The sequence below is a fragment of the Quercus lobata genome, chromosome 3 (assembly GCF_001633185.2).
Source record: "Quercus lobata isolate SW786 chromosome 3, ValleyOak3.0 Primary Assembly, whole genome shotgun sequence".
NCBI classification, from domain to species: Eukaryota; Viridiplantae; Streptophyta; class Magnoliopsida; order Fagales; family Fagaceae; genus Quercus; species Quercus lobata.
In genome coordinates, this window is record NC_044906.1 from 22,389,616 (window position 1) to 22,408,886 (window position 19,271).

Consider the following 19,271-nt stretch of genomic DNA (forward strand, 5'->3'; position numbering starts at 1 on the left):
AATTAGTAAAATAATGAATATTTTAATGAATAAATGTGTAGAATAGATAAACTGATGTGGCTATTTTGTAAAAGTGGATGTGTAAAATAGAAAAAATAGGTTTTTTTTTTTTTTGTGTAAAATAGACAGAAAATTTAGAAAAACTGATGTGAATGCTCTTAAAAATAACTAGTCCGACAGTGTCAATTAATAAATAGGAAAAATAATTCATTGCTCATCTATGGGACATAGAGTTTATTGGAATTAAATTTAAAAAATAAATAATATTGTAATTAAACAACCAAAAGGTGCTCGGACTACGTAGTATATTTTTATTAGATATGAATTTTGACAAATCTATAGTTGGATTACTTATTCTTATTATGTCCTCTATGCTCACAAAATTTCTAAAAAATTATAAATCAATAGCTATGTCATCAATAAATTATTTAAATTGTAAGTTTTTATAGTTTAAAATTATGCATAAAATATAAGATTATAAATTATATAGTAAATAATATCTGATTGATACAAAAGTTGACGTGTGTATTAAGAGTGTAAAGAATATGCAACTTAACAGTTAGATTTTCAAAATATGCAGTAATGTTTATCTATGCTACTATTTAAGGGGCTTGCCCTATTTGGACCAGAATTTTTTTTTCCAAAATGCCCCTACACCTGGACAAAATTGGAGGACAATCAAGTAAAATTATATTTCTAACTTTTAAACAACCCACTACAGAATAACTTCACATCCACTAAACCATTACTAAAATTTAAATTTGCTACAATCACTCCTATTAAAATACGGCAACCAACTCTTCCCTTCTTCTTCTCTTTTTCTTATTTTTTTTTTTAAAAAAAAAAAAAATCTTTTGCAAGATCTCCTCTTTTTCCCCTCTCATTCACATTAAGTTAGTTTTTTTTTTTTTTATAATTTTATTTTATAATTATTATCCGTGTCCCATCATTATATAAAAAAAAAAAATGCAAGAACTTTTTTTCCTCTCCTTCACGTTAGTTTGGTTTTAAAAAAAGGTTGGTTTAATTGTATAAACCCCCCCACCCCCCAAAAAAAAAAAAACTCCATCAAGAAAACTCTCACTCCACGTGCAAAACCAAAACCACCCTCCCAACTTACACAATCAATTGCAATTTCTTTGCAATAACTTCCTACTAAATATTACTAACAACTCAGTAACAATGGTTACTAACCTTAACAAACTTCTCCTAAACTCAAGCAATGTATTTTGCTATCGAAATTTTAATGAAAAAAAAATATATTCAAGCATGGCATTTTTTTTTTTTTTCAAATGAATTCCAACTTCTCATTAACTCTTACTCAGGTCTAAAACATAGTTCCGATTAAAATTCTTTTTATTAAAAAATAATAATAAATAAAAACATTAACAATTATCCTTATCCCCTTTTCTCTCACCTTTAAATTAGGACTCAAGTTTTTAACTTCAAAATCTTTGATTTTAGATAAACTTCTCTCCTACTCCTACGATTCAAACTAAATAGTTTTAGTTCAAATAGTTCCCATGTTCGCCACTTCCAAATCTTATGTTTTTTTAATAAAAAAAAAAAAATCACTTCTTCTTTATCTCACTCTCATTATATAAGCACACACGATCTCTATTTATATATATATTTCACGTCACTTTTCAGGTTCTTTCCATAGATTTTAGGATTTCATCAATTTTTTGCTCACTTCATCATTATCTCCAATTTTAGAAAGGTTTGTTTCCTTTGACAATGTTGAAATTATTAATTTATTAGTTTGTGTATTTTTGTTTTCATAATTTTTTTTTATTAATCTTACCCCCCCCCCCCTTTTTAATCTCTTCTTCTTTATTTCTTTCTCAAGTCTTTTTTCCAGTTTATTTCCACAATTCATTGCTTTGATACTCTCAGTCTCAACAGCAGAAATCAACACTTATATCATTCCAAATTTGCACATATCCAATAGAGTAAATTTCTCATTCAAAGAAAAAAAAAATTCCCACGTGATGTATTATTATAAATTTTTTTTTTTATTTTTTTTGTGAGAGGGTGATAAAAAAAATTATTTCACTTACAAATGCTTAACATTCATCACACCTTTAGGTTTTTTTTTAGTGATTGGAAAATGTAGTGTAAGGTTATAATCTTATGCAACAATCAATTTTGTAACTAAATTTTATCCAAAATAATAATAATGTCAATTGGGAAATTTGCAAGTAAAAGTTACTGTAGAGAGGATCATCTTAATAAATTCACTTTCTTGGCTCAGAAAAAAGAGAAATTGAAAAAAAAAAAAAGAACTTTCATAGTCTTGAATGGCTGGCATTATGATGCCGTTTGGAGTGGGCGTCTGCGTTTTCAGATTCCGCGTTTTTAGATTTTTTTTTTCCCCTATGCGTGAATAGTAACATCACATAGATTCACTGTGCAGGGGATAAAAATCACTGTTCACGCACTGTTCATCACTGTTCGCAGCATTGTTCATGCACTAAAAAAATTAAAAATTGGTCTTACGTTACTATTTACACATTTAAAAATTATTTTGCTACCTTATTTTCAGTTTTCAGTTTCAGCAACAATATATAGGATCCGTTTGGATATAGCTGAAAATTGAAAACTGAAACTGAAAAATACTGTAGCAAAATAAGAGCCCGTTTGGATAGGCTGTTCACAGAACCTTAACGCGCATTTTAGACAAAACGTGATTTGCCAAATCGTTTGGCTCCACAAAATCAGCACGTTTGCGTTTTCAAAATCCAGATTTTTCACGTTTACAAAACATTGCAAAGGTTTGCCTTTTCAGAGACGCAGATGGGCTTACCGCTATTTTTTTCTTCAGAAAATAAAAATATCGCCAATACCATAAGAAATACCAGCTTTATCCCTTCCCCCATGTATACCGTACCGGAACCTTGGCCAGTACAGGAATGCTAATAATTCGTTCCGGTTTAAATACCGGCCGTACCGGAGTCATTCCGGCAATACCGAAGCGAATACCGAATTTTGGATACTGGATTTCTAAGAAATTGAAGGTCTTTGAAGAAGAATAAAAATCGAAGAAGCAGTTGAGGCTTTTGTGAATCTTTGAAAAAAAAAATTCACCTGTCGTTGCAGATCAATCAAGCTGCTGCTTCTTCTCATTTCCCTGATGCTACCTCATGAACTTCTTCTCTTTCTTTTACTTCTAGCAAGTTCCTTCTATCCCACTTTTTCTTTTTCTTTGTTTTATCCGGCTGTGAATCTCAATGCAAAATTTTGAAACTTGTGGTCAGTAATGGAGAGAAAGAAAAGTCTTCAAGTTCACTTTTTACCCATCCAAATGGTCATGTCATTCACGTGGCCTGGTGTATTTTTTATTCCCTTTAACTGTGTTATAGTATTACTCTTTAACTCAAAAAAAAAAAAGTACAATAGTATATATATACTGGTTATCAAAAATATATATATTATAATAAACTATATATTCTGTACATTAGTTAAATAGTATCAGATATTTGTCAACAATGATCGTAATTAGCTCATTGCTGCTAAGAGATTTTGGGAAAAAAACTTTACCATTGTTGGTAGAAGTATAGATTCTCTGATGAGGTTGATTAAAAAAAAAAAAAAATGACAACGTTGAATACTCACTTTTTTGAAACTACATGGATAACTTAATAACAACCCGAAGGGCCAAAGGGAGTAGCATAATTAGTTAGGGACATTTACCTCATGAAGTGGAGGTCACTACTGTTCCTCTTCTTTGGGGCCAAAACTTGTTTATCTTAAAAAAAAAATGGATGACTTAATGATAACATTATCTACCTTCATTTTCAAGTTTCAACTCTTTGTCAATGACTTTGATGAGCTCTATTTATTTCATCATCTTAAATTTATTTTAATACTTGTTTGATTCCCTTGAGTTATACCAATTAGCTCTGCTTATTTTTTTTAGTAATTATTTTAATATAATTATTTTCCTAATCATTTTAATATCTTTCTCTTGACGGTTTTTTTTTTCAATTTTAAATTATATAAATTTCTCTCCATGATTCCAACAACGACAACATCATTATTGTTATTATTATTAATGTAATTGTCAAGCTTAATTACATATTTTCAATAATAATTAAAAAAACACTGATTAAAAGAAAAATGACAAAATAACCTTAACAAAATAGTTAAGTCCTTTTTTGGAATTTACACTCCAAACAGCCATTTTTAAAACAGCTTATCCAAATGCTTAATGTAGTTTTAAAAATAAAAAACGCATATTTTCACATTTTTACCAAACGCTTATCTGTGGTTTTTAAAATTATGTTTTCAAAACGCACGTTTTAAAAACGCTCGTTTTAAAAACGCACCTTTATGAACAGCCTATCCAAACAGGTCCTAATTTTTAAATGTGTGAATAGTACCGTGAGACTCATTTTTAATGAAAAAATTACAAAAAAATGAAATTTATGGGTCCATAAATAGTACACAATGTGCACTGATGGATTAAAAAAAGTTAGAAAAGTAAAACTTTGCGTTTTTCAATGGCCACACGTCCCACATCGTAAAACGAAGGAAGAGTAGAGGTAAGCGCATGGTATTAACGTGAAGCATGCGCCGAAGAACAACATACTTACCTGGACGGGGTCAATGGGTGATCCATAAGGCCCATGGCCTGGGGTTGTGGTCTCCATTGCACGTAAAGGAGGGGCGCTAGCCTAAGGTCTTTCCAAGTGGAAGAGCCTACGTCATTATTTGTTGCTCCGGGGGCTGCGCAAGCGCGGCCCTGCTAAATAGTTAATTTTCTTATTCTTTTTTGACTTGTCTACGCAGCCCCTGCTAAATAGTAAATTTTCTTATTCTTTTTTGACTTGTCCTAATCGGTTAATATCTGACCTTTATATAAAGTAAATTGCTTAGAATTAAACATATTTGATTTAAATACAAATCTTGGGAAGCCCTGTCAAAATTTTATTTTATAGAAAAATGATATGTTTAATACCTCTCTATTTTATATTTTATTCAATTAAGTTAAATTAAAATATATATTATAAAACTTATTTTAGCTAAATTCAAATGGAGGGAAATACCTACAAATTAAATAGGAACCATCCACTTAGGATGTGAAGGAGGTTTTATTAATTTACAATTTAAATTTATTTAAGTTAATAAAGAGTAATATATTTTGTAATTATATTTTTATTTATTATATGAAAAATTATAAATGTAATATAGGAACAACAATAAATATAAATTTTGTTGTACCAAAATGAAAAATATATAATTTTTCTCAGAAATTCTAAAGGTAAGTTAACGAAAATATTCATTTTTTAATAAAATTTATTTATAACGTTTTGTGAATCATTAAAAAGAATATAAAATTTGGAAATTATTCTTTTAGTTTTAAACAGACTATCTCAAACCTTATTTTTTTGCCTACAATTCAAAATACCAAAAAACGTAACTAAGAAAATTAATATTTTCTTAATAAAATTAAACAATGATTAGTTGGACCAATTAAGAAAACAATTTGTTGTTGATAACCTATTAAGGTTATTTTCTTTGCAGAAATTGTAATTTCGTCCACCCAAAACATATTATCAAATAAGTAATTATTAGCAAAATCTAAGAATTAAATTTCTATATATGTATTATTATAAAATAATAATAATAATAAAATTGCCAAAGCTAAAGTTTGTCATCCATCCGATTATTTTCATTGGGCTAATCTTTGCTCTTTACTAAATAAATGGCATTATAGAGAACTTCTAATACGACTATTAAGAGTACTTTGTCCACCACAAAAGATTAAAAAATAAACAAAAATTAGTAAAGTCTCATAGTTTAACATCTAAATTGAGCACTATAAAAAACATGCTATGTAATAGAATAATATTATATTTTTATATGTTATATTTATTTTCATTTGGCTAACCTTAGGGCTAAATTTTATCATTTTTCTATATACAAGTTGGATTTGGACAAAGTTAATTTTGTCTATACACAGTTCACAATGAAGTTTTAGACTACTAAAATAGATTGAATTAAAATTTAAAATAATTACTCTAAATAAAAATAAATCTAAGAGAATTAGGGTTCAAATCTCTTTCACACTTCGTAACAATTAAATTATGAATAAAATTTTAAAACACATGTATATTTTTAAACCATTACATGAATTGAAAATTTTAACTACTCAAATTTGAATTGGATACGGTGGAATCCTTTAAAAACAAAAAAAAGGTAGTCATGAAAAAATGGTTAGATTCCATTTAAGATATTCCATTCAAGATATTCCATTCTAGCTCCTAGAACTAGACCTAGCAAACAGGGGTGCACATGAATCGGTTGGACGCTTGGACTTTGTAAAGTAGCTGGACACTTGGAGTCATGGAGTGTTTATGGGAACAATTGGACACCCGGAGTCCTGTTATCAAGAAAACTATGGGAAAAAAAAAGTGTTGAGTAAAAGTGTTTGAGTTAGAGTTTTCAATTTAAGTGTTTAAACGCTGTATTTTGAGAATACACTTAGATCAGTTTTTAATTTTTAAGTCACAATTCTAAGTGACGTTTTAAATATACTGAAAATCATGGGACTCACATGATTTGACCAAACACTTCATCAATGTCAAACTAATGGATCCTCTTTCTCACTTTTCACTTTCCCCTCTTACTTTTTCTTTGCCTCCCTTTTTATAAACTCATGCCTATTAATAATTTTATTGTATGTCATTACTTAATAAAAAAAAAAAAAAAAATTCATACACATACAAACCACACATTTATGTGTGTTGTTTTTTTTTTTTTTTTTTTTTTTTTCACTTTTTGAAAACATTTTATTAGAAATATGATACCAGACACATTTTTTGCATTATGAATATTTTATTCAAGTATTTCCACAACACTTTTTAAACCACAACTTTCCTATCATTTCAAAATTTGTTGTTTGCAGTCACTTACTAAACCGCCCTTTAGTGCTTTCACGAAAATGATTTCTCCTGTTCACATGGAAACGCACATATGGGAAGGGGTTCTTCACATCACATGCACCCTTGGGATTTTTTGCTTAGGAAATACACATATTCACATGGGAAACAATTCTTCTTCAAATTTTGGAATTAGTACAGGACTATAGGAGAAATTTTTTTTTTTGAAAGGTATTCTCTCAAAGACCAAATTATGTATGGATATATCTCATATAGATTCTTGAGAATTTTGAAAGATTTGTTTTGGTTTTTCCTTTGTATTAAAATCATTTTCATCACTTAATCTTGACATGGTTTCCATTAACATTGGTTAATCTTTCTAATTTTTTTTTTTTTTTATATAATAAATTTGACAGTTATAATGGAGGAGGAGAGATTTAAATATTGAATCTCTCTATTGAAAATACTAGGATATACTACTTGAACTACAAGGTTCTTAGCAAAATTTGTTTATCATTAAGTTGAAGACTAAAAATTCTAAGAACATTTTGACAGTCACAGAAAGCACCTCAACAATGAGGTAAGTAAACGAAGGACTTGTTCAGGCAGAGACTAATATTCGACCAGGTTTCTTAGTTAGCATCAATATGGAAAGTGACTGATATTTGATCATCCAAAATATTGTTTTGATAAAACTAAAACCCTCTCCAAAATCCTAAATTGGTTAACAACAATGTTGTGCCTCACTGCCTCAATGTGTTACATTACACCAATCAATCTTTCATCCCACATCACTATTGTATGTCAGGATAGGGGACAGCTTGGTGTATAAATAAGATGTGAGCATGGCAGACCAACATACTTACCTGGACGGGGTCAATAGGTGATCAAAGAGGCCTATGGCCTAGGCTAGTGACCTCCATTGCACCTAGGAGGGGTGCTAGCTTAAGGTCTACTCAAGTGGTGGAGCCTACGTCATAATTTGTGGTAGCGGGGGCCTGCGTTCGCGCGGCCCCTGTCAATGCTAGTTCAAGCTGATTTAAGGCCCCTGTCAATGCTAGTTCAAGCTGATTTATTCCCTATGCAACGAACGCAGGCCCCTGTCAATGCTAGTTCAAGCTAATTTATTCCCTATGCAATCATCATAAGCATGCATTACTTACACTGGCCTAAATTTATATAAAAAGAATTTGATGCTTAGGTGGTTTTATATTTTAAAGAGTACATGAAAATGGACTGTTTTTCATATTCTGTAAGTTCAAAAATTGGTTGTAGTTTAAGGATGTATCTTTACTTAATATATTTTTATTCGAAGTGAATTTTGACAAATTCACCATCTTTCATGCAGAATATTTAGAAATTTAAAGATCAATAGCTATGTTATCAATAAATTGTTTAAATTATAAGTTTTTACAATTTAAATTATATGTAAAAGATAAGTTTATAGATTATATAATAAACAATATCTTATTGACACAAAATTTGACATATATATTAAGAGCATAAAGAATATGCAAATCAACGGTTACATTTTCAAAATATATAGTAGTGTTTATTTTATTAAGGTTGTAGTCTAAGGCTACAACCGATTTTGTAGCTAAACTTTGTCCTTGTATAAATGCAACAAAAAATATGTTCTTCATTGAAAACGAAGTTAAGACTATTTAAATTCAATGTAACCCTGAAATATGAATTCAATAAGCTTAGAAAATTTGAAGATTGAAGCTATCAAGTCAATCTATCAAACTTTTACTAGTCAAGCTGTTGATCATACAGCAAACAGACCATAGGGAAGTTCTCATTATTTCAAATGTGTAGATTGCAGAACATACATAAAGCAGTTTATGATATTCAGAAACATTCAGTCAAAAGTCATGTTTTCTGCCTCATGCCTTATGGAATCAAAGAGTGCAGAAGACAGATAACGCTCTCCAAAGCTGGGAAAGATAACCTGTATTCAAAACAAAATCAAACAGAATAGTTAATGGACTTGAGTTTGAAATACACAGAATAGTACAGCTCTAACTACATATGTGCATTTGATACAATCCTACACATAATTGCAATGGAAAAATGAGTTAAGGGTGGAAAAAGTTCAAGTTTAGGTCTGACAACTGGATTGCGTACATCATCTTTTGGAGTGCCCAAACCCATATTGAACCTTTTTTTATGTGCTTAGCAACCCATATTGAACCTTACTTCCATACAGACTCAACCTAGTTTAAGCCAACTTAGGAATTTATACTTTGAAGTAGGTAGGTCATTTAATATGAATCAAATCTGATTCTAGGTTAGTTAAGCAGGTATGCAATACTCATGCAATTCCTAGGAACACCAGTAAATTATTAAAAATTAGGCCAAATTATTCTGAAAGTTTTTTGAAATCAATTTTTTTTATAAAAGTTATTGGACAAATATATATATTAATTTCATTTTTAAAGATCCATTTATATAAACAAATGAAGACAGGACTCATCAGTGTGACATTATAGCCCACAAGCAGCAGTACTGGAGAGCTTGAAGCCTTGAACATATAATTAATGCTAAGATCACAAGTATTCTGCAACATCCTTCACCTCTTGGGTTAGGATGAGAAAATTGAAGAAATATAGATTCTAAAAGGAGTTGTATGAGACATAATTAGAGGGATTCCGGAGCAAAATTTGAAATTAATTAAATCAAGCTAAGCACAATACCATAATACATATAATGAAGTGCAACAAAGATTCTATATCAATTTAAAGAAGGCACTTGGACTTACAGCAATAAGTTTTCCAGCATTTTCTGGCCTCTTTGCCAACTTTATTGCAGCAGCAGCTGCAGCACCAGATGAAATCCCAACCTGCAAAATACATGCTTCCACGTTCAGCATAGAAATGGATTGTAAAAAGTTCTTATAGAACCATTACACATCATCTTAAATAAGTATCCTACCAGCAAACCTTCTTTCAAGGCAAGCAGCTTAGCAGTTTCAATAGCTTCCTCACTTGATACCTGAAAAAGTTACCAAAAACATCTTGATTCTGTGAAAGGAAATCTATGCCTGAATATGCAGCTGCCAGAGATCAGAGAGTTTCCATGTAAACAATAGCCGGTAATTGCCACTACGCTTCAACAAGATTCAAACAGATAATACTACATGTTATTGTGCTACCACTGTAACAGGTTCGTAGAACTATCACAAGGATTTGCAACTTTTGTTTTAACTTTAAATGGGATTGTCCAAGCCCAGCTTAGTTTTTCCCTCCCCCTTTTTTTTTTCAATGTACAATGTATTTAATCTGTCACTAAACGATTATTAAAGCCCTCACAAACTCCAAGAAAGTAGAACGACCAATTTCCATAAGAACTCATACAACAATATGCTCAAACTTATCCATGTATATGTATTCCTTATTGGTCTCCAGAATCATTTCTGTTTTTTATTCTAAAATGCAGATATAGAGTGAGTAGTGTGACATATTCATTGAAGAGAATGATCCATTTCATGATTGTATAAATTTTCTTTTCCTGTCTCACTCACAGAAACAAAAGAAAAAGATAAACAAGGTCTTCCAGAACCATTTTCATTATCATACTGAAGCCGAAGCAAGTGTGACTGATAATTTATTCATTTCCAAAAATATACTTTAGAAAATAGAGCAAAAGAGTCGATTCTCTAGATGAAATAAAGAAACAAGATCCATTGCAAGCCCCATAAAGCAGACTCACATCAAGATGAAATGCTCTTAAACCAAATATAATGAAATGAACTTTACACTAAGGAATGAAAAAAAATCCTAAAATAAACAACCCTCTAAGACTATGATAAAATTACATAAAAGAAATTTCTAGGCAAAACTTACAAAACCTACTCCTTAATGTCCTTTTGTGGAGCCTACTTATCTGCCTTTAACTTCCAAAATTCACTCATCCATAATGATAAAATAATGTTCCAAAGGAGATAAATGAGTTATAGCTCCATTGCAAAGACAATTCTACTTGCATACCCATAATTACAATATATTCTGACTATGCTCGTGCTTTTCATCAGCATGAAACACTTCTAACAATAGCACAAGCATATAATTTTACATGTGAAATCAAGGTGAGGGAAAATAAAATGGTTTCCGGACTCACTTGAACAACTTCATCAAGCAGCTTCATATCCAGAACAGTAGGTATTATACCAGCACCAATTCCTTGGATAAGATGCTTGCCTATGAGATGTGTAAGCATGCATCATACACAGTCAGAGAACTGCCACTTGAAATCAATGCAGATGAAAGAAATCATATAGATTTAACTATATATCACATATGCTTGGTTAGTCAACTACAGATTCGGTAATTCAAACTAATGCAACTTCTATCTCAATTAAAGAAAAGGATTCTTTCCATTCTATCTCAAGCTAGTTTGATTAGCTCAAGCTAGGACCCAAGACAATATTTTAGCTCAAGAAATTAAATTCCCTTAATTTTAGATTAGTGATTTTAGAATTACCATAAAATTAATCACCACAATACATATGATGCTTTCCCATTATCAGTTTCCAACAGATGGTTGGATGCAGTAAATGGTAGCTGAACTCACCAAAAGCAACCAAAAATAAAATACATCCCTAAATCACACATTATTCATCACTTCTTATTAAGTTTTTACATAAAGTTTAAATTTAATAAAATTTCCTTTGGAAATTTCTTAAGAGGTGTCTAATGGAACCTGGTTAAACATCCACCTCCAGTCCTCAAAAAGCCTGATCAAACCAGCTTAGTGTCACTCAAGCTCCACCTGTAGGGCAGTTTCCATTCACACTAAAGCCTCTGCTTACTTAGCAGGTGGACAAGCTTGTGCAAATTTACTAAATAGAACAGTTCCAGAAGATATATAGCTATTTCATTTATCAACCCTATTATCCAATAACAACAGAAAGTACAGTTATCAAACAGAACTGTTACATTAATGTTTAATACCAATGCTAATGAGTCACTGATGCGCCTCAACAGTGAAACTTCAGCCATAATACACCTAGCCTTACAAAAATAACAATTTTGTCCCACCCTCCTTGAAATTTAGTGATAGCACTCCAAAATGGTATCTGCAAAATGTGTTACCTACTGATACTTTTCAAACCAATTAATCAAAATGACACTTATAAAGTTACAATATGTCTGGTTTAGTTTTACTTAATATCACAAATTGTTATTTTCTAAGGGGGTGACTTTTTCATACTAATGAAACCTGGAAATCCGGAGACTTTTTCCTTGTACAAATATAATTCAAAGTCAAGTATAGAATTTCACATATACACAAGGGAAATGGCACGAACGAAGATTAAAGAAGTCAGGGCCAAAACAAAAAGTTAACTGACCAGGCTGTCCTCCATTCAAGACTGCACTTTCAACTGGTTCTACCCCATACACCTAGACATTACCAAGAGAAAACACACCATTAGGAGCATGTCGTAGCAACGTGAGTTCTCTCTCTCTCCCTCAAAACAGAAACACAATCACAATCACAAGTCAACCTTTATCTCAGGGTTTTTCTCCTTGAGGAAATTTCCTGCACCAGTGACTGTACCCCCAGTCCCTATGCCTGAAACCAGGGCATCAACTTTCCCTCCTGAATCTCTCCATATCTCTGGGCCAGTGGTTTCATAATGGACCTAAACAAAGATTGGCAGCAAAATTAATTAAGGGTATCAACTGTCAACCATATATTTGTTATCACAAAATATCTAACACAAAGAATACCTTTGGGTTGGCAGGATTTTCAAATTGCTGAAGAATATAGCTATTAGGTATTTTACTTCGTAGTTCATTGGCCTTATCAAAAACACCATAAACACCCTTGGCAGGATCTGTAAGGTACAACTCAGCTCCAAAAGCTTGAGGAACCATTCTTCTCTCAAGACTCATGGAAGTTGGCATGGTAAGGATAAGTTTGTAACCCTTAACTGCAGCGATGAACGCCAATCCAATGCCAGTGTTACCACTAGTAGGCTCAATGAGAACAGTCTTTCCGCCATTCAAACATATCAAGAATCAAGGGAAAGATATTAGTTCAAAACTTCCAATAATATTTCTTTTTTGATCGGTAAGTTACACAAGCACTTAGTAGTCTTTACCCCATGATCTCACCCTCCACATAGCACTTGTTAGGGGAGGAGGAGATGTCAGCTGTGCTAGAGCTCATTGGCTCAAAAGTTTCATTATATGGACAAGACATGTGGCAAAGTCCTTGTGTAATCAAACATTACTTGAAGAAAAATATAAATAGGGAAAGACTAACTCCAATATGAGCACCACTGAACTAGGAAACAAATCCAAAGAAATACCCCAATTTAACTGTTTTAAGTCATAATGAGGTTGTTTATCAAAGTCAAAATGAGGTTAACATCTGCATAGACTTTGGTGAAAATATATATAGGACGTGTAATGGAACTTGTATAAATACATAGCTGCTTACACAAACAAAATTTAGGGAGAGGCTGGTAGGGTGGTTTGGGGTTCAATTCTTCTAAAACAGAAGAGGCAAAGTTGAATATGTATGACCAATCTACAAAGATATCCCAGATGAGGATTTTTTAATACCAACCTTCCCTGGAGTAATCAAACCCTTTTCTTCAGCATCTTTAATCATACTATATGCAATCCTGCATATCAAAACGTACATCCAAAATGGATGTCTCAACTAGAGATTCTTGAACAAATCCTATTGTAGCTAGAACACTAATATAAAAAGAAAAAATATAATCAATACAAAAAATAATAAATTATATGCCTGTCTTTGACGCTAGAGCAGGGTTCCATCATCTCAAGCTTGGCAGCAATACGGGCTACACAGCCATCTACAATGTGGTTGAGATATACCATTGGGGTATTGCCTATCAACTGCACAAGCCAAAAAATACCATTAGCAAAATTCAATTTGAGAAAAAAAGCAACATGAAAAGAGTTTAATTCAAGTATAAAGGAATACTTCAGTAACATCTTTCTTGATTGCACACTTGTCCTCCATGTTATTTTTTCACTAAAAAAAATAGAAAAAAAACTGCAAGGAAATTGTGAAAGAGTGAGAGAAAGCTTTGAAGATGTAAAGTTGCAATCTTATATAATTACAAGAAATGGTTCATTGCACATGCCAACAAAAATAATATACTCACAGCAAGATATCAACGCCAAACTTACAACTTACATAAAGCTCCACATCCAGAGAGTACAAAATTAAAAAGCAACAAATGCTAAGAAAGCATGAAAAAGGTGTCTGGCAAAAAAATGTCAGTGGTCCATATAAAACACCCTAATAAAGCATACTTTCCAAATGAACACCAAATACTAATACAGTAATACCTTCTCTTTAAAGTTAAGAGCCTATATGGGCCCAAAACAGAGGAATCACTAAGAAATTTCAAGGACTCAGAATTTTTTCTTAGAACACTCAAGTACCAGTGCAGACTCGTGAAAAAGAATCACCAGAACCTCAAAATCAATGTGACTTAGTATCACAAGCCAGTGAACTTAAATATCTACAGCCATTCAACATAAATAGAGCATATGCAGTAATGGCTTAGAAAATTTTTTTTTTCCTGTCTGTAATAGCTGAGAAATGTCCAAGTACCCAATTTTGGAATGTGTCTAATTCTGCAGAATTTTGAAAAAGAGATTGCAAAAACCCAAAATTTAAAAAGCACCAATATAAAAACAAACCATTTAAAAATAAAAAAAGAACATCAAGATTCCACATTACCCAATTGAGGAAACAGTCCAATAATTCATTACTTTTTTTTTTTTTTTTTTTGAGAAGAAAATAATTCATTACTTGGAGGAAAAGACCAAAAATTAAAAAACAACAACAACCTCTACCGAATTAAACATATAAGTCATTATGAACTCCCCAAAAAATTAAACAGAGCAACAGTCAGAAAATTTCTTAGTACTCAAAGATGGAAACATTCTGTTAAGAAGGAATCTCCAACTACCCAAATAATTAACAATCAAACAAAAAGTCAAAAACCACAAGAGCTACAATTAAAACAAGAGAAGAAGAGAGCAAATGATCTTGAACTTTTATCATGGAGAAGAGAACCTTATCTCTAAATAGTTGTAGATACACACACTGATGGACTATATATTTGGCCTATTGGGTATGCATGTTTTGCTAGCTTAACTATTTCATATTTGTGTGATTCTCTTTATATTGTTATTGATGTTGGCTGAGCCTGTCAGGGCTTTATAGGGAAGTGCAATGGAACTCTCAGACTCGTTCATGCAACTCACCTACTACGATACTGACATAGACTTTTGGATCCTTGTCTTGTCTCATGGTACAAGACCAAGACCATGTCTTATTGCAAAATTCATTTTGTTTCGAATTTTGTCTTTATGTGCATCTTATGATGCGCTATGTGGAGATACCAAAGATTTGACCAGTCAAATAAGGATCAAGTCCCCATAGTTCTACTAAAAAATAATAAATAAAAAAACAAAACAAGCTGCAAAAAAATAGTCACCATAAGTATTCTATAAAATTATATTCAGGTAAAAATATAAAATTGATCCTTTAATTTTTATTTTTTCTTCCTTCTAGTCTTCTAATTTTCAGTTTTATCAATTTAGTCTTTTAACTTTTAATTTTTATCAATATAAGATTCCGTTAAATTTCTGTTAGTGGCTGCTGTTACAGCCACTGAAACAACGCCGTTTTGCACATTATTTTTTTATTTTATTTTATTTAATTCGGAATTAAAAGAAAAAAAAATCTGGAAAAAAAAAACATTAAGGGGAACTCGGTGTAACTCATTACTTGCTCCGATTCCAACCGCTTTTTCACGCTCTCCTTCGCCATCATATTCCCAACCCTAGCGTACTTCCCCACATCTTTCAAAAAAATCCAACAGCTTGACCTCCTTCCACCAATCGTAGTTGTTGAGGATGACGGAGTTCTCGGAGAGGATTCTGGCGATGGCGGACTGAATGCCGAGGGTGTTGCGGCGGAGAGAGTCGAGGTCGAGGTCGACATCGGGACGCTCAAGGGACTTGCCGGTGGGGTCGCCGACGCGAGCGGTGGCTCCGTCGATGAGGGCGACGGGCTGGTGGCCGAAGCGGTGGAACCAGGAGAGGACGATGAGGCCGAGGAGGTTGCCGAGGTGGAGAGATTGAGCGGTGGGGTTGAAACCGCAGTAAACTTTGAGAGCTGAGGAGAAGAGGAGGAAACGGCGGTGGCGGTGGCGGTGGCGGCGTCGTGGAGGTCAGGGCTGGTTAGGGATTCGATGAGGCCGCGTTGCTGGAGGATTTCGATGACGTTGTTGTTGTTGTTGAGGCGAGGAGGAGAGGATTGGGATTGTGTGGAGGAGTGGTGGCAGCAATAGGTGTAGGATTCTGAATCGGTAATGCGTTAGGGGAACGAAATGTTTTTTTTTTTTTTTTTTTTTTTTCAGATTTTTTTTTTCTCTTAATTCCGAATTAAAAAATATTAAAAATAAAAATAAAATACAAAACGTGTCGTTTCAGTGGATCTAACAACAGCCACTAACAGAAATGTAACAGAGTTTTATATTGACAAAAATTGAAAGTTAAATGATGAAATTAACAAAACTGAAAATTAGAGTTATGAAATGAAAAGAAAGTGGTTTAAATCTTTTTTTTTATTTTTTCATACGATAGTTATATTATAGTCTATAGTTACTATAATTAGATAGAATAACTTTTTAAAAAATTTTGAGCTTCAATTGGGGACAATATAAATAATATAGGGCAAAAATTGGGTCCAAAACACGAGAATGCACTGACCCAAGCCGATTTTTGTAATATAAGTTATAAATCGTTTTCTTCGTGATAGTGAAATTTTAATTGCTTGTTAGGCCGGTTCAATGTAATTGAAACCTAATACAATAGTTATAAGTGTTTTTTTTTTTAATAAACAAAAAAGTGGGGTTTTTATGTATACCAATTAAATAATATTTTTTTCTAAAAAATCAATAAATTATATATATAAAACATTTAAAAAAAATCATTTTTATAATTTTTTGAAATACAAAGTTACATCTAACATTTTGTTATTAGGAATTTGCTAACATCTTATTTTCAATTTATAAAATGACCAATTCACTTAATCTTCTTGTACTATAATCAAATATTAGTAGAATTATCAATTTCAATTTTGAAAAATATTTTTATGCAAAAATAGTTATTTCAAGTACTGTAAATAAAATTTTGTAAACGTGAAGTTGGAAAAAAAAATATAGTTTTTAAATATAATCAAGAATTGCAATATTACATGTTTGAACATTGTTATGATTGTTTTCCTTATTATCTTTTTATTGTATTTTGCCATTATTTTTTGTTTAACTCTTTTTAATGAATATTATTAAAGATCATTTGTAAGGTTTCATCTATATACTTTATTATATTTTAAATTGCTAGTAACAAATTTATCAAGATATCCTACTTGAGATTCAACTTCTCTCTCTCTCTCTAGCTTTTCACATTCGAAGTGATATTTTTATATTAGGAAATTATAATTAAAAAGTATTTAAAATAAGATAAACACTATCAAAAATGTAAAATTATAATATGAATTATATATCAAAGGCATTATTGCAACTTTACTTGACAATAGAATCACTGGATAGCCTTAACACAACTTAATAAATTAATTCTTACCAAACCAAGATTAATTTTATGTAGAAAATCAAATATCATGGTTCAAGAGTAAAATTTAATAAAGGAGACAGAGATTTATTATTATTTTTTAGAATGAGTTTTAATTTATGGATAGTTGAAATCTGATTTTTAGATTTGATTTTGAGAGAGAGAGAGAGAGAGAGATTGTTTACTGTGTAGTTGGGTGGAAGATTGGGTACCTAATATTGACAATATTTTGTGTGAAAAACTAAATTACAAAAACTGAAATCTCAAGTTGTTATGAGAAAATAATCAATAATAATTCAGCACATTGACAATTATTATTTTTATTTTTTTTGTAAAATTTTTTAAGATTTCAATTGGGTTGAATTTTATTGATTTAAAAGTTTGGGAGTCTTTTTGGAGGTAAGGGAAAGAGTGCACAATCTATATATGTTTTTTTCTTTTTAGTGAAAGTAATTATTGACCCGCAATTTTAATACATTTTTCTAATAGAAGTCATAGACAATGAACTAAGTAACCTAAGGCTAATGCCAGCCTTTGCCACTTGCTCCTGTGAATGGTATGCCACATAATTTTAATTACAACCCCAAGTTTAATATACCCAATACCCATCGCTGTTAATTTGCCAATTGTCATGTTCATGAAGTTTAAATCTTTTTTATTTTTTTGGTCAATGATGAAGTTTAAATCATCCTTCAATAAATGATTCATTATTACTTATAATATCTTTTCCTAAGATTGCATGTATGAAGAGTCAAATTTATCTTTCATCAGAAGATCTCTTCCAAGATTGCATGAAATCTCTCTCCTTCTCAAAAAAAGGAAAAAAATAAAAGAGGATTGCATGAATCTTGGACTAAAGGGCATGATTTAAATCGTCTATCAATATATGATCATATGTTACATTACAATGTCTTTTCCTAAGATTTGCAACTTGCAAGTATGAAGAATCAAATTTATGTTTCGTCAGAAAATCTCTTCCAAGATTGCAAGAAATATTGGGTCAATCTTGTTGTAAATTATTTATTTTTTAATTCAGCAAAAAGAAAAGGAAAAAAAGTTTTATCATAAATGATTTATGCAATTAAAAAAATGTCCTTAAAAAAAAACGCCCGGTTTCATTTTGCTAGACCACCAATTATAACAAATATTTGGACTTCAAAAAATAACGTAATTTTTGTCACAACTCGCCACGTTGCGAGTTATAAGTGGTGGATATGTAGACCTACATGAACAACCAAATAGGCCTAAGCTTATACTTGCCTGGGAGTTTGCAATTTCTCACCATTTAACTTCCCTCAATATTTTTTTCTCAAAAAAAAAAAAATTCCCTCAATATTGTTAAGGTTATAGTTGAGATTTAAAATAGAAGTTTGGTGACACAGACAAGAATAGATAGATCCCCAATAATAATAAAAAGGACAAATACATTATCATTATTTATATTTGGTTCTCTTAAAACTTTGGTAACGAAGGCAAGAATAGTTAGATCCTTAGACTGCTTACAATAAACTAGACCTTGGTCATGAATAACCTTTCAAACTTGTTTAAGTCTTGAACAACCTCTCAAACATGTCCTGGACCGCCCTAAATTCTCTAAGCTAAAAGACCAACAATTTAGAGTTGGTAAAAGTAGATGCAAAACTAGGAAAAAACTAAGTGAATATGCTAAAGAGTGGTGGTAATTAACTAATTATACAACTAAAATCATGTGTTCAAAACATGATTTCACTTATAATTGTGAAATCATGTTTTAAAA

General features: G+C 31.4%; 1 protein-coding gene and 2 non-coding genes across 6 annotated transcripts; 2 read left to right on the plus strand and 1 right to left on the minus strand.

Moving 5' to 3' along the window:
* The first annotated feature begins 4,587 nt into the window (after positions 1–4,587).
* On the plus strand, positions 4,588–4,748 carry LOC115983064. Its single transcript, XR_004089868.1, has one exon. It is a non-coding gene; the product is annotated as a U1 spliceosomal RNA (small nuclear RNA).
* Positions 4,749–7,742: 2,994 nt separating this feature from the next.
* Positions 7,743–7,903, plus strand: LOC115983014. The gene has a single exon (XR_004089831.1). It is a non-coding gene; the product is annotated as a U1 spliceosomal RNA (small nuclear RNA).
* A 657-nt stretch (positions 7,904–8,560) lies between these two features.
* Positions 8,561–16,256, minus strand: LOC115979975 (cysteine synthase-like). Of its 4 annotated transcripts, XM_031102107.1 has the most exons (11): positions 14,952–15,148; positions 13,845–13,916; positions 13,647–13,756; positions 13,461–13,518; positions 12,617–12,880; positions 12,391–12,528; positions 12,235–12,286; positions 11,004–11,083; positions 9,819–9,878; positions 9,646–9,726; positions 8,561–8,835 (listed from the first exon to the last, which is right to left on the minus strand). In XM_031102107.1, the coding sequence occupies exons 2-11, from the start codon at positions 13,881–13,883 to the stop codon at positions 8,746–8,748; spliced, it is 972 nt and encodes a 323-aa protein (XP_030957967.1). In that variant the 5' UTR covers positions 13,884–13,916; positions 14,952–15,148; the 3' UTR covers positions 8,561–8,745. The 4 variants fall into 4 exon arrangements, with proteins under 4 accessions (XP_030957967.1, XP_030957965.1, XP_030957968.1 ...); XM_031102105.1 differs by lacking the exons at positions 13,845–13,916; positions 14,952–15,148 and adding an exon at positions 15,669–16,256; XM_031102108.1 differs by lacking the exon at positions 13,845–13,916 and having other exon boundaries at positions 14,952–15,149.
* Between the last annotated feature and the right edge of the window lie 3,015 nt (positions 16,257–19,271).

Bases quoted from the DNA above. Each gene is read 5' to 3' on its own strand.
- LOC115979975 (XM_031102105.1), bottom strand. From the start codon at position 15,884: ATGTCGACCTCGACCTCGACTCTCTCCGCCGCAACACCCTCGGCATTC. The intron at 13,519-13,646 runs GCATATAATTTA...TTTGATATGCAG, and splicing joins TGCTCTAGCGTCAAAGACAG to GATTGCATATAGTATGATTA. The intron at 12,287-12,390 runs GTTGACTTGTGA...GGTAATGTCTAG, and splicing joins AGAAAAACCCTGAGATAAAG to GTGTATGGGGTAGAACCAGT.